The sequence below is a fragment of the Apis florea genome, unplaced genomic scaffold (assembly GCF_048593485.1).
Source record: "Apis florea isolate Af1SG1 unplaced genomic scaffold, ASM4859348v1 contig_2835_pilon, whole genome shotgun sequence".
NCBI lineage: Eukaryota > Metazoa > Arthropoda > Insecta > Hymenoptera > Apidae > Apis > Apis florea.
The window spans coordinates 10,577-33,159 of NW_028256652.1; the positions used below are offsets into that span (position 1 = coordinate 10,577).

Below are 22,583 nucleotides of genomic sequence, written 5' to 3' on the forward strand. Positions count from 1 at the left end.
TAAATAAATTTTTGCATAATGGAGGGTGGATGGGACTGTATGGTTCTTCACTTTGCAGCAACTTTCAAATTGGTGAGACTTAGAAATCATTATTATTTACCATATAATTTATTTTTTTATCCTCGATACAACTATAAATTCTATAGTAAATAATATGAGCTAATTGGCTGCGTCCGCGATTCTAATTTTTAATTTTTTACGTATTAATATTTTTTAGTAAAATTTGTTTTTGTTGTTATATGTTGAAATTTTGGTTTATTTCTTTGAAAAGATAGTTTGGATAATATATCTAAATGAATTATTAAAACTTTGAGCATGGATTTTGTATTTTTTAACAAATGAATGAATGTTTTTAATAAAGTCTACAAGTAAATCCTTATTGAAATAAACGAATGAATGAATCTATAATTTAATAAATAAATAATTCGAGGTATAACGTAAGTTAAACAAAACAAAAAACTGAAGAAACTATACACTATTTAAATGAATTAAAAAATATTTAAGTAATTGATACAATTTTTGTTATAATAAGTAATTTTTAATCTTATAAAATTTATTTCAAATTAATATTTATAATATTACTGTGATGTAGTATAAATTCTTTATTTATCTTTCTTTTGAATTAATTTTTATTGCCTTATTTATTGAATCATTTATTTATTCTTTTATTTATTATTAAGGGATTTATTTTTATATTTATTTTTTGATTTTTTAATTTTTATTTTCACTTGTTTAATTTTTCTATTATTTTTTTATTTATGTATTTCTACGTTTATTTCTTCATTTATTTCATGTGTTCATCTAAATCAACAAATATACATATAAACAGATACTTTCAAGCAAAAAAATATATTTCTAATTCAAAGAATGTTTGTCTGAAGGAATAAATTAAGAAATGAAATGAAAGAATAAATTAACAAATAAATAAATTGGTGCACGAAATGAAAAAGTCATAAGAATCTTTACAAACTACTGAGTAGATAATTCAATAAATATATAAATGAATAGGTAAATGAATTAGTAAATAAATGATGTAGAAGTTAAATAAATTATTAATTTATGCATATATGAATGAATAAAATAATCTCAAAAAATCTATAAGAAAGTCAAAAAATAAATCACTAAATAAATAAAGGAATGAACATCATTCATATAAATAAATTCTAAAAATTGTATAAATAATTTGATTCATAGTTTTGTAAATAAAATTAACAAAACTAAGATATCCATGAATTAATCACTAGCAAATGAATGAATAAATATATATAACTAAATCAATAATGTAATAAATATTTCAATTTGTTTATTTATTTATTTATATATTTTTTTTGTGTATTTGAATGACATTATTTTATCCCTACCCTTACACGTTTATTTATTCAATTATTTAATTTTTATTATTTCATTTATGTAGTATCTTGTTTATAAATTTTTTTATTTTTTTCACTTATGTTATACATTACACAATTTACATTCATATTATACATATTATTTATTTATTTAATTTCGTATTGATTTGTTCATTTATTTAAATAAGAATTTATGTATAAACTTTATTGTAACTCTTTGTTCATTTATGTATTTCGTCAATTTATTTATTTATTTTGCTCGTTACTTTATTGATTTATAGTAGTTATACATAAACAATGATTTATTCAAGACTTTTATATCTTATTCATATATATATTTCATAAATTTATTTATTTATTTATTATTTTATTGATTTAATTATAAACGTATATGTATATATATATATTCGTTTATTTGCTAATGATTTATTTATAAATTTCTTAGTTTTGTTCTTTTATGTATGCATCAAATTATATTTTTTTTATTTTTTCATTTGTTTAATGATTTACCTAGATTTCTTAAAGGTCTTTTTTATATTATTTATTTTTATTTTGAATTTGTTTCTCTACTTCTTGACTTATTTATTTTCATGTATGTATATTAATCATTTTTGTCTTGTAATTCACTTGTTTCTTTAAATTCTAAACTTCTTTCTTTTATTCATTTATATACAAATTTATTTATTTCGTTATTTATGTTACTCTTTTATTTATCTAGTTACTTGTATGTTAATTTTTTATTTTAATTGTAATAGAAAAGTTAAGTCTAAGTATTGATAGGTATAAACTGTAGAATGAATATAATAATTAATTCTTTTGGTTCTATGAAAACATTAGGATACTTATCTAACTGTAATATTTTTAAACACTTATATATTCAAAAAAAAAAAAAAAATAATAAAAGTATATAAATTTTATACGTATATGAAAATGAAACTGAAAGGAAGTTTTGTTTTTTTCTTTCTTTAAGTTCTATCACGTGGCTCCATCTGTATGTCATTTGTAGAAGTTATATAGAAATGAAAAAGTAAATAAATAGTAAATAAAAGTAATAAAATAAATAAATAATAGAACAATTGGTAAGCAATAGACTATAAAATAAATTGTATAATAATTTCTGGAGTATCATAAATGAAATTAATATAAACAAGAAAGGTAAATGTAGAAAGAAGAATATAATAAGTTAAGAACTGAGTTATAATGCTATCTCTTGATTTATTCTTTAATTAAATTTTTTTTATATTGATATTTTTAATATCCAAGAGATGTCACTAGCGGTCAATTCGTACTGCTCTCTATCTTTCTTCTGCTATTTACTTTCTTTATCTACGTTAGTTTGTGCATTACTTCAGAGATGGCGCTGAAGGTATGATTTTTATGCTATTGCGGATCTTTTTTCATTATCTATTCTTCTTGTCTATTCCTAGACGATTATGCATAGGATATTTATAAAGAAATAAATGAAAGTTATCAATATCACAATGATATGTTTATGTGACATTTAAAAGATAGAATTAAAAGAAGGGTTATCGTAAAATCAATAACACATCTTTATTATGTTTCTTTTTTATGAATATTTTGAAAAATTGTTAGGGTGAAGGAAAATGACGGCGAATGATGTGGCCAGTCTACAAGTTTCTTTACCTCAAATGTTAGATTTAGCATTGGGGACTCCAGAAGTAAACAGAATTAATTTCTTTTCTTTTATACTTGCAAAATAATTATTCATGAAATGAGAGATAAGAAATACTTTAACGACAGGTACGTCGTTTTACGTTCGCGTTTAGGTTGGAGCAGTAAATTTAAATATCCTTCATAATTTTCTTCATATTCTACTACATCACATAAATTTAAAATCGACTAAGGTCGAGTATCGTGGTGATGATGCTAAACGAATCAAGGTAAAAATAGTGCTCTTATTGATTCTATTTAATTGAAAGTTTATTTAAACGAGAATAAATATATTATAAAATTTTAAATAATATGTATTCATAGACATTAGTAAGTTCTCTAAAAGAAGGTCCTTCGCTTTATCTTCAAGAATACAGTATTATCGATGATAAGGATGTAGAGAAAAAACGAGTTCGTCCCGATGTAGGTGTAAGAGTGGATGTGATTGAAGGTAAGAAAATATTTTAATGATTTTATTACGTTAAAAAAGAAAAACAAAATTAATCAACATTTCAAGATAATGAATCATTTTAATTTTTGAAAAATCAAATAATAATTATATACATTTTGACGCTAAATTCTAAAATTTAGAATTTTTGAAAAATTGAAATTAATTGATTTATCTTTTAACCATATATTTGTTTAAAAATCATTATTCTTTATATTTATAAAATTTCACAATTTAATATCTATAAATTTTTAATAAAAATGTGAAATAACCAATTGCACGAAATTTCTATCTAAAAATTAAAATATTATTTTAAAAATAAGATACAAAAAACCATAAGTATATCGTATTAATGAAATCATCAAAAAAATATATAATTAACGAATAGGAATTATTAAATCATAAAATTCAATTTTGAAAGTTATTCAATTGCTAAAAACTATTTATTAAATAATAGGTTAAAATTAAACGAATTTTTTTTTAATAAACTTTGTATATTTTAAATTTGAACAGATGAAGATTTAAAGAAGACAGAGGGTGTAAGACAAAAAATTGGTCCTGGAATAGATGAAGAAGTGAAGACAATTATCTATATCGAACCGATCGTTGATGGTGCAATCCCTAGTGCTTTAGCTTTTAAACAACTCGAACAAAATGTAAGAAATTTTATCTTTATATAAACTCAAATAATCTTTCTTCATTATCTATCTTTTATTATATTATTCTTTTCTTTTCGAAATTCGAAAATGCTAAATTGCTAAAACATATTGTCATTCCCCATTTCTTTCCTCATTGACACGAAATAAATAATAACACGGGAGAAAAATATTGGGCACAAAATTGTACGATTATTTGTTATTTAATTCAAAATATTTGAACAGATCAGCAATCTTCAGCAACAGTTCCAAGCATTGGAAGAATTAGCGAAGACACCAGAACTTATCGAGCGTTTAAAAGGCAAGATCACGGATCCCTTAACCGATGTTTGGCAAATTATTAACATCACCAAAAGATTAGACGCTAGTGAACAAGGTATTGATAAGGTATAACTTGATTGTGTCAATCGTTATTTAATCTGTGAATAATTTATTCGATGTGTCTATTATCTTATTGCTTATTATTTAAGAATTTTAAATTTGAATTAATCCTAAGTTATTTGAAAATTTATATAATTCTCCATTATTTTATTATATTTCAAACGCTAAAAAAAATTGAATTTTATTTATCAATTAAAATAAATAAAATAATCCAGACTCTTCAAACTTTCCATTAAAAAATTAAAATTAATTTCTGAAATTCATTTAAATCAATCTAATAATAATAATAATAATAATAATAGTATCATATGAATCGCAGTGAAAATAAAAACTATTTAATCTTACTAATATATATAACTAGATAAAATTTTATAAAACAAAATAAAATTTCCTATCTTTCTCAATTTTAAAATCATTCTTTGAAATCTTTTCATTTTTCACAAAACTCCAAGAGAATGAAATTACACGGTATATATTCAATTTTCAGTTAACGAAAATGGTTCAAGACATGATGAAAGGTGACATAAGCCTAGCGACAAACGAGATATCAAAGTTGGAAGAAAAGATAACGCATTTAGAAAGCTCTTTAAACAATTTGGAAAATGTCGTTAAGAATTTGCAAGTACTCGCTAGCGAATATGCCGCAGAGATGGAACAAGAAATCGAAAAAGAAATCATGGAAGGTGTCCCCGAGGAGCTTCATCCACCGGCGGCTCAACGAATTTCATTAAGCGAGCTCTTGGGTGGAATAGATATAAAAGAAATGCATAAAGACGTGGCTATGTTACAAGAGGAAGTTAACCAAATAAAGAATGATTTGAAAAATTTAGGAGACGAGTTTGGCCGGACAAAAGATGGTAATGATTCATGATTAAATAATATAGCGATATAAGTGAATAATAATATAAATAAGCATAAATTTAATGAATATTTAACGATAATTTTTAAAAGTGTTCTGGACAATTGATATATTTTAATTTTTAATTTTTATTGCATCAAGATTTGTAAACGATAGTTTGTTAATTTATTTTTTGTGTATAAATTGTAAAATCAAAAGATGAAAGAAACATTAATGAAATCTTTCAACAATAAGTTTTTATCTTATTTCTACTTATTTAAATTTTCATAATTTTAAAATATTTATTTTGATTATTTTATTTTAATATTTTCAACAAATATTTTCTGATTATTATAACAATTAATAATTAATCTTAATTTTTTAATCGTTGTAAATATATTTTGCTAATTTTAAAATTATTTTTCTTGACGGTTTTATGATTTCTTATTTTAACACCAGACTTTATTTCAATATCAATATCAAAAAATATTTCAATCTTACCTAATCTTATGAATTATCGAATTACAGTTTTATTCAAAATATTCCTTGGCAACTAAGTGAAGAAATATTTTTATAAAAAACATTTAATAAATATCAAGAATAAGCAATAATTATGAAACTCGCTGTAATTATTTATATATACTGATATTTACAATATTTCATAATTAATTTTCAAAAAAATATTTCTACAGAATTTACCACTAAACTAGATCAAAAGCAACAAACTATGAAAACACTAAAAGAGCAGATCGAAGAAGTAGCGCAAGAAGCTAAGAAGAAAATAGAAGTTGAAACTGAAATAAGAGCAATAGAAAAAGTAGCAGAAACACCTAGAGAAACACCTAGAGAAACACCTAGAGAAACACCTAGAGAAACACCTAGAGAAACACCTAGAGAAACGCCTAAGGAAACACCTAGTGTTGCAACGCCTACAGATTTACCAAAACTCAAAGTCAAAGAGGGAAAAGTGGTAGATTCGGAGGAAATAGAGGCCGTGAAAGTACGAATCTCAAAATTAGAAAAGGATGTGATGAATTTGCACGAGAAAGTAGAAACTACACATATGGTCGAGACTGCCAATCTCGAGAACTTGACATCCAAGGTTCAGGAAATGCAAGGTGATGTGGAGAAATTGACCCAGACTACAGATACTCTGCTCGATGAACGCGAAACTCGCGAAATGAATTTCAACGTTAGTATCTTTGATCACTTGTTATTAATCATTTTAAAAAAACCTTTTTCTTTATTTGTTGCGTTATTAATTTTCTATTTACGTTATATATGTAATATTTAACGTACATTTAATCTACGTTTATACATATATATATATATTTTTTAATTTTTATTCTACAATTTTAAATAAATTTTGTGATATTACTAGGCGTTATTAGAGCAAGTAGAACTTTTGAAAACGATTAAAGCTGATAGAGAAGATCTGGAAGATGCGCTTGCTGAGAAAGCTGATGCCCAGGCGATACACAGAAAGGTTTTTCCAAATTTTTATATTAAAGAATATAATATAAATTGAAAATAACGAATTTAAAAATATTCGAGCAAGCCGATAAGAAAAGGTGATTCTTTTTATTAAATTTATTCGTTATAGGTATCTTACGATCAATTCGATGCGGCTTGCGATGATCTTGCTCATGGTCTCGAGGACGCGATCAATAAATTAGGGCAACAGGAAATGATCTTGCAACAAGCTTTAGACGAAGTGCAAAAGGAGATCGAGGGTAAAGTCGACAAGATCGAGATATCTCCGTTGAAGGAGTTCGTGAACCAACGATTGAAGGTACTTCAAGATAAGCTGAAGAAGGTGGCGGAAGCGAGAGAGGAAATCGAAGCTGCTGGAACGAAAAAGTTGCTTAGGTAAGAAGAAAATTCTAAATTGAAAATTTATTCATGTTGCACCGACATATATTCCCAATTTTTTTTTATCCGTTGCTAGGGATGTCCAATGCATATCTTGTGACAAGGATGTGGTCATGAGAATGGATGGCGTTCCCAGATTTAAAGTGGAAACATTACCATGCACCACAAGCATGAAACCATATCTGACTTATGAGTTGGATCAAGTTAGAAAGCAACACAGGAAATTGCCCCATAGCAGAAATATGATTCAATTCGAGGCAGCTATTCAAGAGGAGACAAGAAAACAGAAGAGTGCGAGAGCAGAGGCTCTTGCAAAGACTCCTAGGTACGTATATACGAGAGTAGGTATGATTGTATGATTTGGCTTGTTATAGTCTCGAATATCTAATGTTTAAGATTCAATTTTCTTTTTTAAATTAATGTAGACAGCTGTGTTAATTTCTATTATTGATAGAAAAATGAATTTCTTTTGGATAAGGAAATTTTTGAATAATGGAACACAGAATATTCTTTTAGATCAATTACTCTATATTTTTTAATAATTATTTAGAACAATATTATATACTTTTCCCAATTTCTAGTTCCTTTTTTGATGGTATCAAAGTCCAATTTCAAATTAAATTTCATCTTCACTGTGTATCACAAAAAGACATACGTTTATTATATTGTTGTGAAAAAAATATATAATATAAAAAAATATATAATAGTTTTAATAACAATTCAGTTATTGGAGCATTGGAATAATGGAAGTTCTACAATAAAAGAAAAATGGATTAAAAAATAAGTGAAATTGAAACTTAATTTCATTGAAAACATTCTTAACTGTCAGAGATCATCTGTGCAATCGATACTGCGGCGGTAGTCACACGATTACGACTCCACAGCAGAGAGTAATGCGAGTGGGCCATTTCCTCACTCAATGGGGGCCGGAAATAATTCAGCTGACGGAAGGGATGATAAAAGGAACGGATGGTAGAATGTACAAAAGTCGGCGTATGCCAGAAAAAATCGATGTTTGCGGGCCTGCATATTGCGAATTGCCATCGGTAATCGTTTATTATCTATGCACTTTCCAGCTTCGAAAGATAACGGAAGATAATTGGATTTCAGGACAGACAATCGGCGATTTCTGTGAATTGCTCTATACCGCATAAACTGACTGCTGAGAAAATGGTGTCTCCTGTCACAAGTAGAACAAATAGACAATTTTATTCTATTTTCTTTCAAATTTTATATTATATCTATTATATGTGAATACGTGTATTTAAGTATAAAATATTCCGTTGCTGTATTTTTTTATTTTCTTATGTATATTTTAACAATGGAAAGGAGTAAAGAGATTCAGACAAGATTAATTTTGAATAAAAATGTAAACATTTTCGCGCGAAGAAAATTAATTTTTTGAACAAATTATAATAACACTGATATAATTTCGAAAGGGGGAAAACGAAATCCAACCATAAAGAGAAGATCTCGCGAAATGGCCAAAGAAGTGATAGAAGAGGTAAATAAATTAGAAAATTTAAAGGAAATAGATTTTAGACAATAGATAATAGACACAAAGAAAAATAAGATAAAGTAGAATACTTTACATCATATACTGCAAATAGAAAGCAAAAATAATATTTATTCTAGCATGTAGCCTTGTGTGAATTTTTGGCTATGAGAATATTTAGCATATTAATCTGATATACAAAAAATATCTTGTTCTCGGAATCACGAACAATGACAAAATGTTTTGACGATTGTTTATTCATTCGTAGATATTATTTAAAAGAAACATTGATCTATCCATCCATTTCACTTCTTAATAAATGAAAATAATATTTAAATCATTTATAGCTTGCAGAAACAACTGCAACGGAGGGAGACGATCAGGAGTCTATCAGTCCAATCGACGCATCAATTTCTGATCGTATTATTCGTTACACGGACGACGAGGAGTAAGACTAAATAAAAATTTAAATAGATGTCTAAATACATTTTCCACGAAGTCATTAATTCAAAATTTTTCAATCGTCTTATCGTAATATAAAAAAAATTATGATCATCTGAATAATATAAGAAGGTATAGCATAATAAAAATGTAAAAAATACAAAATATCGAAGAAACACACGCATATCTAAATCTGTTTTTTTTAATATTTATTAATTTCTATATAAAGAAAAATATTGAAATTATCGAAATTTGAACATGGTGGAATTACCGAAATCGAAGACATCTTTTTATCTCCTCCTTTTCACATTTTTCATTCGCATATCAATTATACAATAAATATCAACAAATAATCGATAGATTAGGAAAACAAAAAACTGTTGTTTTATTAAATGTTTTATTATTAAGAGGGAATTTCGGAGTACACAAGACTATCTAGTGAAGTCGATTTGGAACATGGTCTGCTAGAAACAAAAATACCACGCATCATAATGACCACACTAGATCGCTCTTCGTTTATTGCACATCATACCGTTCGAAAACCGTTTACATAAAGAGTGTACACAGCGCTCGAATAGTGTCTTATAATAATATTGGACTCGTTCTCCATTTTCCTCCATTCGATCACACCTTCCTATGAACGACTATGCGCTAGTGTTTCTTGTAATAATAATAATAATAGAATATTTATGTATACGTATAATGATGTATACATTTGGGGCTAGATTCTACTTCATATAAATTCAAGGTACAGGAAGTATCTACAAGTTAGTATCTACCACATAATTTACGACTGCCTTGTTCTTGTGTTTTTTTTTTCTTTTTTTTTTTCTTTTTTTTTTTCTTCCCTTTTATTCATTTTGATGAACGGCGTTTTTTTTTTTTAAATCTACGTCTACTAAATATACCTAACAATAAGTAATAAGATTACCATAGGTTATCTCGCTATGATCTTAAAATCAACGGTATACACGGAATCATGACAGTAAGATCATTGGCTTATAATGACACAATGCAATAAATAGAATGCCAAATAAATATACGTACAGATAGATTATACTTATTTTTTTTTCTCCCTCCTCGATAATTATCCATTAAAGGATTGGGAACAATATAATGTCTTAAATATTAACATGGATATGCATTATCGATTACAGTTAATAATACTGGCAGCTTAAAGTACAACGTGTATGTATTACACTCAACCTAATCGAAAAAAGAATGGTAGAGAGTGCCAAATATACATACTTTGATAATTATTCGTTTACAATGTAACGAAATAAATACACTAGTATCACGTACACGATACACGATTTCCATCGAAATCAACAAATTGGAATGGAATATATCTAACGATAAAAATAATAATACCTACGAAGAATCGTATCTAAGATTATTGCAGGCATCATGGCACTCGTCTACGTATGATGTGGTCTCTAGATTATGTCTAATCGATGACGAAGTACATAAAATATTTGGTTACGTGCCACTACAGACTCAATTGACCAACAAAAGAAGGAAACTCGTTCACAACCGTATGCGAATCGAATCCTAACCTCGAAATAATTATTGTAACACCACGGACGTCTCTCGTGTCGCGTTCGTTAGAAACGCGTCGTTGCTGATTACCCAATTATAATATTGACTTAAAAATTATCGTTATCGTTAATTACTATTACGCTATCGTTATTGTTAATTATTATTATTATTAATTATTATTATTATTAATTATTATTATTATTGTTATTATTATTATTATTATTATTATTATTATCGTATTATCATAATCGTACGTACGAGAATATTGCACACAGCGACCAACAGACAATGGATAAAGGGAACTAAGTAACAGATCACAGGTGAAACTAGGCTATCTCTGTAACAAATTCATATCACATGAAAAAATATGTATCGGTTGCCACCTATCGCAAAAATCTCCCAAAAATAAGAGACTGTCGGACGGATGACTCGAGTGACGAGCCATCGATGGTTCGGATTGGCTGAACTCGATCATCTTTATTCACTTTTCTTCACCGGTCAGCCCGGACGAAAAAATGTTATCATCATCATCGTCATCATCATTATCATGCTCACGTCTATTCTTCCCTCATTTCTCGATTCGATATTATCAACGTAAAGCAACTGTCAGATCAATTTACCGGTCTAAGTCTAATCGCTTATCAATGGCGACGAATATAACTAAAAACTCCGATTAAATGATTATACGATTAGCAGTAAACTTTGGCAAACTTTGAACCGCGGTTATGGAACCACGTTACTTCGTCCATTCTTCTTACTCCTCTTCCTCTCTGCCTTTCCTCGCACGAACGAAAACGCGACTTAACTCTTTTCTTTGGCTTCCAGCTCTTCGGCAGTGGCCACGTGGCACGGCCAACTACGTGTGTATCTAATTCTAAAGCACGTATTACCTCTTCCTAGATTATCGTAATACGACAACTCTGATCCCATTGATAAGTTTCTTACAAGAAACTCGTGGCTTCGCCACGAGAACAAGGAACAACCATTTTTTGTAAAGCTCTTACGGTGCTTCCACGAACTCTTCACGCCTCTCTTTCCGTCGCACGATATATCATTCTACGTCATCCTCTAGCCTCCTCTAACTCTTTTATATTTATACACATAAACGTTATATACCTTCCTTTAAAATCATTCTGGAAAAACCAGACTTTCGTTTGTTACAATCTTCGTCTTTACATTACGATCTTATTATTAACTCCTATGCAAGCCATTTTAATAATCTGAATGAAAGTTAATCCATTTCGCGAAAATAAAGTGACACTCTCTCTCTCTCTCTCTCTCTCTCTCTCTCTCTCTCTCTTTATCTCAGAGAGAGGTAGATTTGCGCGATGCTTTTTTAGGGGAAGACGATTCTGAATGAAACGATCCTCGAATATCCGATCCTTGAACGCTTGTTTCGACTACAAATATGCTCTCTTTCCTTTATAATAAGCTTCGTTCGTTATGGAATAACGAAAGATCGAATATCGGAATAAAATATCGTCGAAGCGTCGCAATTTAATATTTTAGGACAACTAATCCATCTCGTGGCTAATAAAGCTATAGTGCGGAGTTACTTAAACGAAGACGATTGATTTCAAAGTCATCTGCTAAATCTACGAAAAATTTTTCGCTGATTACAAGCTTTGTACTGTGTTATTCCCGTGAATAGTTTCATCTTTTTCGATCGATTCGATCGTTGTCCTTTTCATTTTCGCTCTCGATCCATCTCGGAAGCTCGAAAAAATTAATCGTCACAGCCTCGAATTGGAACACGAGACTGGAATGGAAATTTTAATGGAAGTGCCAAATCGTCGCTCTAGTTTTTAATCGTTCTAATTCCGTTATTATATACGAAATGAAAATTAATCTTAATAAATCTACGAATATATAATCTAGATATAAATTATGAAGTTATTAGAATTCTTTATATATAATTTTTATAATTATATGATTGCAAAGAATAAAAACGATGATAATTTTAAAAATAATATTTTTAAAACAATTTCAATCAGTTTTTTTTTTCTAATCCATTTCACTTTTTAAGAACACGATTAATAAGATTATCAAAATAAATAGAGTGAATATTCTAGATATTAAATTTTTGTTGATAAATCGGTTTTACTTGTATCAATATGGACGTAAGATTAATTAAATATTTTTCTAAAAATAGAATTAGAACACTATCAAAAGCTAGAACGACGAAGTGTCTTATCTGTACTCTAGATTTTCTTGTAGAATATCATTCTCCACGCGCAACAAACATTTTCTTTTATATACCTACCATTTCTTTCCCTCTTATAAATAACTTTCAGAGTACTGTTCAGGTTTTTTTTTTTTTTTTAGTAATCTTCGTGGGTAAAAGGGATATCAAAAAATGGGAAGCGCCTTAAACAGCGCTACGATAGATGCGCTACAAAAGCTGAGCTATGACTGGATGTAGAAGACACATGTGTTCGGCGCCACGTATCGGAAGACGGTTCACGCTGAAGTGACGAACCATTTCCGGTATACTGTCGAACGGTTTGCTAAATTGACCCAGGATGTACGCGTTCAACTCTTCATTTTTTTGGATACGCATGTGCATGAAACCGCGAGCACTCCTGAAAATGAAAATATCTCTTTAAATATTTATGCTCGATTTTTCTAAACAATTTAAATTTTTCGTCTATATTCAGTTTAAAATTTGTTGGATTTTGTTAATGAAAAAAAGAAAAGAATAGAACAGATACATACATATTTCGAATAATTTTTAAAGTGTACACTATGCAAAGAATTTCTCAATTATTTAATTTAATTCGCGTTTAGATAAAATTACATAAGAAAAAAGAATCATCAATTTAAATATTCACTTACTTTAACGATAAAGAATAATCTTGTTTGGTCGATTCGCTGTTCCTCACCAAGTAACTTCCTTCTCTCAGAAGTCGTAGGACAGCTTCCGCCTCGATCCTCGTGATGGATCCGTGGTACCACCTGCGAGAAGAGAGAACAAACAAAAAAAAAAAAACATTCTTGATTACCCAATCAACCAACGATATTTCTCAACGAAAAAAAATCTCTTCGTAAATTTTTCAACACAAGAATCCTGCATCCTAAAAAAAAAACTAACGATTACATCACTACGAATAACATCTCCACACAGAATTAACGTATAATAAAAATTCTCAACAAAGGAAAAATCTCTTCTTAAAATTTTATTCGTGTTTAACAAAATCTTTGCCCGGAAGGATTTGCGAAAAAAAGGCACAGTGCAAAAATTATGCGCGAGACAAGGACGCACCCTTGTCTCTCCAGGGGAAGGCCCACGTCGACCAGATCAGCGGATCCGCGGGCGGTGTTAATCTCGAGTGGCAATCCAAGGCTGAGACCTCCGGGTTTTTTAGGTGGAAGTTGACCGCTGTTTCCACCGTTGCTAGTCCCGTTCTCAGCGTCCAGATTCAGTGTCATCTTCGGACGCGCCAGTCCGCCGCCTGAAATGAGTCACGCGACAGTTAGACGCCGTGAAATTCCCCGGGGTAAACATCGATTATACGCGACGCGGTAGACGGAGGAAACCTCCCTGCTCGCAGATTTTATGGCATCCCTCCGCGTAATTGGAACAAATCGAACCTCGGCTCTCGCGAAGATTCACGACGACAGGAAGTAAATTCTCCGATCGATACGCTATAATGACTATACGCTTGTTGTTGTGTACAATCGGTTGAAGTGTGGAATGATTATGAGAGAGTGGAATCGTTTCGAGGAAGATTTCGAGAAAGGTTTTTTTATTTGCGGCAAAGGAGATGGATAGCTTTATGATGATAGACGAGTGTATTGCGAGTTTTTGGATAAATAATTGATGATAGAATTTTATTGTTTTGGACTTATAACAATGTAAATATATTTTTTCTTTATCGTGGGACAGTAGAATTTAATTTTGAAATTGAATTTTCCTACATTTACAAATACTTGTTAATCTAATTATCTGAAGTTTTATTATTTAAACTGGATAATTGCCACTCCATTCGAACGTTTTCATAATGTAACATAATTTAAAATATATATTTATCTTTAATATAAAATAAATAATGAATTAATCCATTAAGCAATATTAGGCAAATATAATGTTTGCAAAATTATTTTTAAATTTGTACATTAATGAGCGTTTTAAAAGAAATGTTTCGTGAAGAGAAACAATATTAATCATATATATATATATATATAATGTAATAATTTTACATTATTTTACTACAAGATACAAGATAAAATCTTACAATCTAATCGCAAAAATATACTAAAAGCACAAAATATAAGAATAATTTATCTACTCCTCCTTTAAAGGAATAAATAAATTTAAGGAAAAAATGATTGAATTAATAATTTCCAAAAGGTACATTATTAATCAAGTTTTATTTTTGAATGGACGCTCGAATAGATTCTCGACAGGACGTAACCGTGTCATCAATAAACCTCTCAAGAGCGAAGACTCGATAATCTCCGGCAAGAAATACTTTCTTCGAAGTGGAACAATCGACCGTGACTTTGGATGCTGCATTGTCGAGGTATGATAATGGAACGTCTGTTCCACGGATAGTGGAATCGTGCGCTTTCACTTGGCGGAAACAATACAATCGAAATTCCTTTCTCGAATTTTTTCCTCCTCCTTCCACGCCCACCTAAGCAGGATTTCCATCGATTGTTGGAAAGTTTTCACCCTGCCACCACTTAAGATTCACGCGCAAATTACGAGCATTGTCTCCCGGTAAACAATGTGGCTCGAGATACAAGAGACAAGATATCTCCACCTTCTTCATCGTGAATACTGGCTACTATTCGATTGAAGTCGTGAGATATTACGTTTATTAAAGGCTCCACGACTTCGAAATTAGACGAGGAGAAGAGAAATTGCCATTCCATTGAGGGGGAATGAGCGTGAGAATAAATAGACGTTTATGAAAATGAAATCAAGATATGATTCATTGTGTGTCAGCTTTGTGTTGCTTTAATTATGTTCCATTTACAAAATAGACGGGTAATGTTTTGTATTAAGTATATTTAGAATGAGTGATCCTTTGATTAAATGTCACGTTGAAAATATTTCGAAATTGTCATATCAACTGCGATAAATAAATTTCGATTATTCTGTCTAAAATGATTATATTAGAAGATATACTAGGACAGAAATTATTTTTCAAGTTACATCCAACTCATCGATAACAATTACTTGATCAACGAAAAAATGAAAAAAAAAAAAAAAAAAGAAAATTCGTATTCTTATCAAAATATAAAAGATTATAGAAAATTTCAAATTCATCATTTCGTCAAAGAAATTAATAATGATATAATAGACATAATTACAAAAATATAATTACAATTTTTTCCGTATTTTCTCCAAAACAATTATCAAATCTTTAACCATCTCAACCAATTCAAAGCTATCGATATAAATTACATTTAATAGAAACATACCTATCCTCCTTCCCCCTCTCCCTCCAATATATTGATTAACAACGACCAATCCTATCCTCTACAACGACGAAAAACATCCCTTCCCGCTTCATCAAGAATTTATAAATTTCACTAAGTAAATTCTTCCGGGGTTTCCCATCGGGGGTTAGCGTCAATGTTATTACAGTCTCTCTCGTGAAAGTTCGAGAGATGATAATCGAGGGTCCGCATCGTGGGCCAAGAAAGTGAGCGCGCTTGGTAATTTCATTTGTCGGGGCGGGTACAATCTCTTAGCGGTCAGACTTTTCCAAGGTTGGTTGCATGATCCAGGTACGATGGGATTGCTCTGACAGGTGTAACACCGTGTTAACCACGATCGAAGCTAATGCATCGCGACCGTTTCGAACGATCGCTCGGAAAGATATTCTCTATACATTATGGATGAGGGGTGTACGTGGGGGTTTAGAACGTTAACAATATCGTTTGATGTTGCGCAATAAATCTTTTCAGTTTCTCGCATTCTCTTTTCGTCTTACGATTGATTTGTCGTGCGTTAATTAATTGTGGTGCATGAAAATTATATTTGTATCGTTGTTCTTATGAAATAGAAATTTTATTATATGGTTTTGAAAGGATAAAATCATTGAATCTATAAATTTATTTTTCTCAAAAATAATGAATAATAGAAAGGATGTTGATGAAGATTAAAAAATAATTTTTAATAAGTATACAGTCAATTTTAATTTTCTTTTTTCTGTAAGAAATTATTTTCTTTGAAAATAATTCTTACATGTGAGTTTGATTTTCTAATTATGTGTTTCTAAATATACTAAATATAATAAAATTTCTAAATATTAGAATTCACAAAATTTTTTACATTTTATTTCACGAAATAATTGATTGAAATAAAAAGTAAAAATTCTAATTTTCAGGAAATCTAAATATCAAATCAATTATCTACAAATTTTAAAATTGATACGACTTATTAGATTCCAATAATAATTTGGATAATAGATAAATCTTTAAAGATAAAATTACAAAGAACACCTTACGAAAGAATGGGGTGGAGGGAGAAAGAAGTATAATAGGATTATTATGACCTCATCTTATCGATTTAGAATCCGTGACATAGAAATGTCTTAATCTTATCTAATCTCTACAATCTTTAAAACGTTAAAGAAGAAATTTCTAAGTTGAATAACTGATTTATAAGATAAAAAATTAAAAGATTAAATATGAATAATATTGATTTGATAATATTACAACGCGAACAACGAGGCGTTTTTCTTCATGTTTTCATCGCCATTGGATCTCTCAGACAATTGGCAGATACAGAATTCGAGAGCAAGGGAGCTCGATTCGATTGAATTATTCACTCGACATAAATCGTTTTCGTACACGCAACAACGAAAGAAACTTTCGAAAGGCCGCATCCACGCGGTCTTCCGGTTCATCTAACACGGCGTGCGTTTCAAGCATAGTTAAACATTAACGAAAAGAAGGCAGCTACCTACTACTCTCCGAGATTGGCCGTATCTCTATTATTAAATTTAATCCGGTTGTTCGGACAACTCGATTTATTTGTACGAATTTCTCGCTCTCTCTACCCTTTTCTGCTATCACATCGGATAGAAGTTTCTGCTCCCTTGTATCCAACACATGTATCGTGAACTGCTATTTTTATAAGTCCATCAGTTATCAATATAATAATTGTATTGTGATATATTTATTAATGCCTCATGATCCATATGGTTCACATATGGATTTATATTTTTAGAATTAAAATTGAGAATTAATAATAATATATTTTTATGTATTTTTCTTCAATTGGGACGTGATTTTAAATGATAAAATTATGTATTCATCGAAGAATATATAATTTTTGGTAATAAAATATTGATGATTTTTGTTAGTAATATTTTATAAATAGTTACTATTTTTTTATTATTTAATATCTTAACGAACAACTCTGTGAACATCGATTGGAAAACTATAAAACGATGAAAGATTTCTCTTTATAGTTAAAATAATGCAGACGAAGGAACTCTATAATTGCGAATGGCCCAATTCCAACAATCCAACCGCAACTAAATTTATCCGCAGTTCGAGTTCAACAATTCGGTCCAAACGACCGAACACGATCAAAAATCCATCTTAACCACAAACACGTGTTCTCCAGAGATTAATGATTATCCTTCTTACACGCTTACACCCACAATTTCTTCTTCTTTTCAAGAAATTCTTCTCTTGACACCCGCGTACGCTTATTTTCTCGTTTCCTTCGCAGACTGTTTTAATATCCGTCTCAGACGGAGATACGTCTCAATCAATTTCTTCGCGGTACTCCTCCATCCTCCAGGAGGCACTCCCTCGGGAAATGCGAGGAGAGCCGCGAGTGCGTGAGCTAAGAATACGCCCTCGGTATGCGAATAAGTGTCTTCGTTATTTGTACGTGGAGAACGTGTCACGATATAGAACGAGAGAAATTTTGGAAATTTGTTGTATCGCTGCGAAAATTTTTGGATAAAACGAAGAAAATTGAAAAGTTTTTCCACAAATGTTTTAATGAAATAATTTATCTAGAAATATAAAGAGATGATAGTATTTGACAATGGAGAATTGCTGTGGATGAGTAAGAAGATGAGATGAGTTTAATAAAAGGTTATAATCGAGTCATAATGATTCACGAAGATTAATTTTGTATTTTTAAGGAAATTTTATGTGAATATGTAGACGTGTTTTCATTCAAATCAGAATTTTCGGATTGGATAACTGTTGTTACATTATTTCATTTGTGTAATATTTTTTCTTATCTTTATCTACTCTTAAAAAAAAATACGAGATTTTTAATTACAATAACGTAGAGAAATATTCGTACATTAATAAAAAGGCCATTCTTGTTAAAAACTATACAGCTATATATAATTTATTCACAATAACGTTTAATTTTGCAATAAAATTTTATATCATTCTCTTCTAATGAGGTAACAATATCAACGAAATTACAAAAATTTACGAAACATTCTTCCGCAATAAAATATTCTCTAAATGAAATTCAAAATAGAAGAACAGAAAAGAACAGAAGAAGAAAAAAACAAGTTCCTCACTCAACTAATTCCACGAAACAAAACAAATCATGAAACCCTCGAAACCGTGCTTATCAAACCTCATTTCATAGAACGATCTATCCGCAAAGTATCCACAATAATCAAACGAGAATATTCTCTCGCGCCATTCTCGGAAACACGAGGAATATCATCTAAGGCGAGTGAGAAAGGAAGAGGCGATCCACTGGTTGAAAGTTAGGGAAAGCCAGTCGCTGAAGTCTCGAGGGAAATTCCTCGTCACAGAGAAGTCGCCGGAAATCTCACCGTGTTCCCGGCCCGGTGTATATCGCCGGAGGCCGGAAACCAGGAGAAGTTTTAATTCCCCGTGAAAATCAGGATATACGCGTGGCGTGTCAGCCCGGAAAATCGAAACTTCTTGTGGAGAAATCAAACATAATCCACGGAGCGGACGATTTATTGCGGAAACGAGTGGAATTCGTGGTGCGGATTTACTGCGGCGAAGAATTTACTATGATGGGGAGGAGGGGAGGGGATGTGACGACGCGTGGAAGAATCGTCGACTCTTTGTGCGCCATTAGAGCGAAAATGTGTCTGAATGATCTGTAGATAAAATCGTGGCGCGGCAAAAAAAAAAAAAAAAAAAAAAAGAAGAGATATTAATGGAAGCGAGAAATTGTTACAGTTTCATTAGCCACAATGAAAATGCTTTCTCTTTTGCATGGAAAATGATGTAAATGGAATTTTAGAATAATTTGGAATTAATTGCGAGTTGAATAAGCGAAAAATTCTTTGGTTCTTAAAATTATTTATATTATTTCTTTATTGCACATTGAAATGATTGTCAAATCGTTGGAACAAATTTAATTTTGCAATTTTCGAGAAATATTTCAGCGGATAATTTGATGACCAAGCTCGACTAAAGTGATATTTTTGATACGTATATATCTAAAAGAAAGACGTTCGTTTTATCAAAAGAAAGTAAAGAGTAGAAAGTTTCGCGAAGTTGTGCTTCGTGGAAATATTTCATGAGTGAGTCGTGTAAAAGTCTCCCCCAATAGAAAAAAAATCGAAGATTCAAGCAGATGTCGGAGAGTTTCACGCAAGAGTTGTGATCGAAAATTGCGCTTCACGGTACGGTGAGAATGTTCACCCTAAAAGCAGAGACACAAGAAACTTGTTACACCGTTAAATGGAAGAAATTTGTTTCCCCATTGCTTTAACCTTTGAAAAATCTTTTTAAATCTATCGTTTAAAAAATGGAAAACTTTTATCAAATTAAATGTACATAGGATCTTTTAATCATTTTTAATTAATGTGTATAATCTGACAAATAAAATGTCGATTACTCTCTAAATAATGATTTAATAAAAATTTCGGGATAATAGTAAAAATCAGTTCAATATTTTCTTATTGATTGTGTCTTTCAAAATTTTTTATATATCACTTCTCGTATATCCATATTTTTAAACAAATTTTTATCCACAACTTTGACAAAAAGGAATTCTTCGTTTAAAAAATGAAAATACATCAAAATCTGAAATTTTTAATTTAATTGATTCATAAATATTTAAACTTCATTGAAATTAATATTTGAACACAAAATTTCATGATATTTCTTCTTTCATAGTAATAAAATGTAACTTGTTTCTACTGGTATGCTATTTTATAAAGTCTCAGAACAATGTTTGAGCATTCTTGTAGTAGAAGCTATATAAGTCCTCTGCTAACAGAATATACGATTATTTGCTTCGGTCATTAAGTGGTTCTCGACAACTTGAACTTCTAATAAAGGAGCAGCACAATATTTACGTTTTCTCATTACAAACGGAAGTCAATATCCTGTCAATAAATCCTGTTCCATTACGAAACATTTTTAAAAATTTGTCATTAGATTCGTTGCCATAAGATCTCCAAAACTAAAAATAGCTAACTCTTAGAGATAATTTTTATAAAATCTATACTGTAATCTTAAGAAAGAAGTTTTTTTTTGGATTATTTGATGAAACATCATCCATTTAAAAAAAAAATTCCCTTTCCTTCGCTCTTACTTTTCAATCACATTCTCAAATCTCGTCTTATTGCCACTCTAACCTACGAATCCTTGAAAACGAATCTCAAGTCACGGTGAGATCGTAAGTTCGGCCGTTTTTCGCGCCTCTTTATGATTGGAAGAATCTTTTCAACGGCGCTTCGCTTTCACCCTCCGAATGGAGAAAAGCTCGCGATGTGTCGAAACGCTCGAACAACAGATGCGGGATACCAATACGGGGATAGACCTTAAGATCTTCGCCAACAGATGTTGCAGTTACACAACTCCTCTTACGATCCCTAGCCGATCCCACCACCCCTTATCGACAGGGTAACAAACACTTCGAACCTGCTTCGAATGCTTGATACAGCTCGATCCTCATGAAATATGAACTACTCTACGCACATACGATCTTCTCGTGGATGTATCGTGCAATTTGCTCGAGGATCACCGGTTTGTTCACACCATAACGTGTATCGATACCTAAGGTTTCAGACCAATTACGTAGTAAATGGTCCAAATACTCATCTATTCTAACGCTTTTATATTTATATAACAAACGAATAATAATTCAATGAATGAACAAAATGATATCTACGTATGAATATTATTTCAATGCTTTATATAGTAAAAATATCTTGTGTAAGTTGTTAAAGAGCACTGAAAAAGTGATGGAAGAAGTCCATCTATAAAGATGAATCAAATAAAGCTAATTTCTAAAATTATAAGCAATTTTGTGTTAACACAACAAACGATTTATATTACGTGACAAATAATAAAAAATTGAAAATTGTAGAAGAATAAAATAATGTGTAAAAATTGTGTAAAATATCAACGATAAATTATGTAGAGGACAAAAAATATATATAATTGAAAATATCACTAAAATGTTAGATCTAGTGAAAAAGAAGTCTCAATAAAAGAGAAACTAGATTACCATCAGACAAGTTCATATGGAAGTGCATTAGGACAGTCGAACCTAAGGATCCTGTACCATTTAGGAATTTCGTCGAGCGTGACAATTAGTGAGCAGCGTTAAATCGTTAAAATCCAGTCGTCGACGAGCGAACAGTTACGAATTTAACGTTCCTGGTGGACGTTTCTGGTTGGCCTTCTACCAAACGTCTAACGATAGTCGAATGTACATACCAAACAAACGAAGGTACCAACGTGCAATTGGCGTCGTGCGAGGTAAACCGTACGTGACTCGTTTCCACGACCAGACAGACGAAAATTGTATTTTTGCTGCCAGCGGGAACATGTCATCGGGAACAGAATCTAGTTAGATACGGCAAAATTTGGTTCGTTGAATTTCATTCGACGCTGACTACTCTGTAAACTCTTTCTCTCGCGTGGAAATATCGCCGATTCGGCGGTTTTTGTTGTT

The 22,583-nt window shown here is 30.4% G+C and overlaps 2 protein-coding genes and 1 long non-coding RNA gene across 6 annotated transcripts in view; 1 reads left to right on the top strand and 2 right to left on the bottom strand.

The window, feature by feature from the left end:
- Positions 1–2,778: 2,778 nt before the first annotated feature.
- Positions 2,779–13,124, top strand: LOC100870182 (uncharacterized). 3 transcript variants are annotated; one of them, XM_086907135.1, is made up of 15 exons: positions 2,807–3,028; positions 3,137–3,250; positions 3,345–3,471; positions 3,982–4,124; positions 4,350–4,511; positions 4,993–5,362; positions 6,036–6,535; positions 6,725–6,829; positions 6,947–7,212; positions 7,292–7,540; positions 8,045–8,261; positions 8,326–8,404; positions 8,655–8,719; positions 9,058–9,158; positions 13,016–13,124. In XM_086907135.1, the coding sequence occupies exons 1-15, from the start codon at positions 2,954–2,956 to the stop codon at positions 13,029–13,031; spliced, it is 2,589 nt and encodes an 862-aa protein (XP_086763261.1). In that variant the 5' UTR covers positions 2,807–2,953; the 3' UTR covers positions 13,032–13,124. The 3 variants fall into 3 exon arrangements, with proteins under 3 accessions (XP_086763262.1, XP_086763261.1, XP_086763263.1); XM_086907136.1 differs by lacking the exon at positions 13,016–13,124 and having other exon boundaries at positions 2,779–3,028; positions 9,058–9,343; XM_086907137.1 differs by lacking the exons at positions 8,045–8,261; positions 8,326–8,404; positions 8,655–8,719; positions 9,058–9,158 and having other exon boundaries at positions 13,016–13,113.
- LOC147657784 (uncharacterized) lies at positions 9,530–10,790 on the bottom strand. The gene is made up of 2 exons (XR_015291762.1): positions 10,527–10,790; positions 9,530–10,357 (listed from the first exon to the last, which is right to left on the bottom strand). It is a non-coding gene; the product is annotated as an uncharacterized LOC147657784 (long non-coding RNA).
- Positions 12,987–22,583, bottom strand: part of hwt (SH2 domain-containing adapter heavyweight) — a 206,999-nt gene continuing 197,402 nt past the window's right edge. For both annotated transcript variants that reach the window (XM_012484577.3, XM_086907134.1), the window contains exons 7-9: positions 13,953–14,142; positions 13,526–13,645; positions 12,987–13,272 (exon numbers count right to left, since the gene is read on the bottom strand). In XM_012484577.3, coding sequence (XP_012340031.2) covers positions 13,083–13,272; positions 13,526–13,645; positions 13,953–14,142 — 500 coding nt within the window. In that variant the 3' untranslated portion in view covers positions 12,987–13,082. The remainder of the gene's footprint in view (positions 13,273–13,525; positions 13,646–13,952; positions 14,143–22,583) is intronic.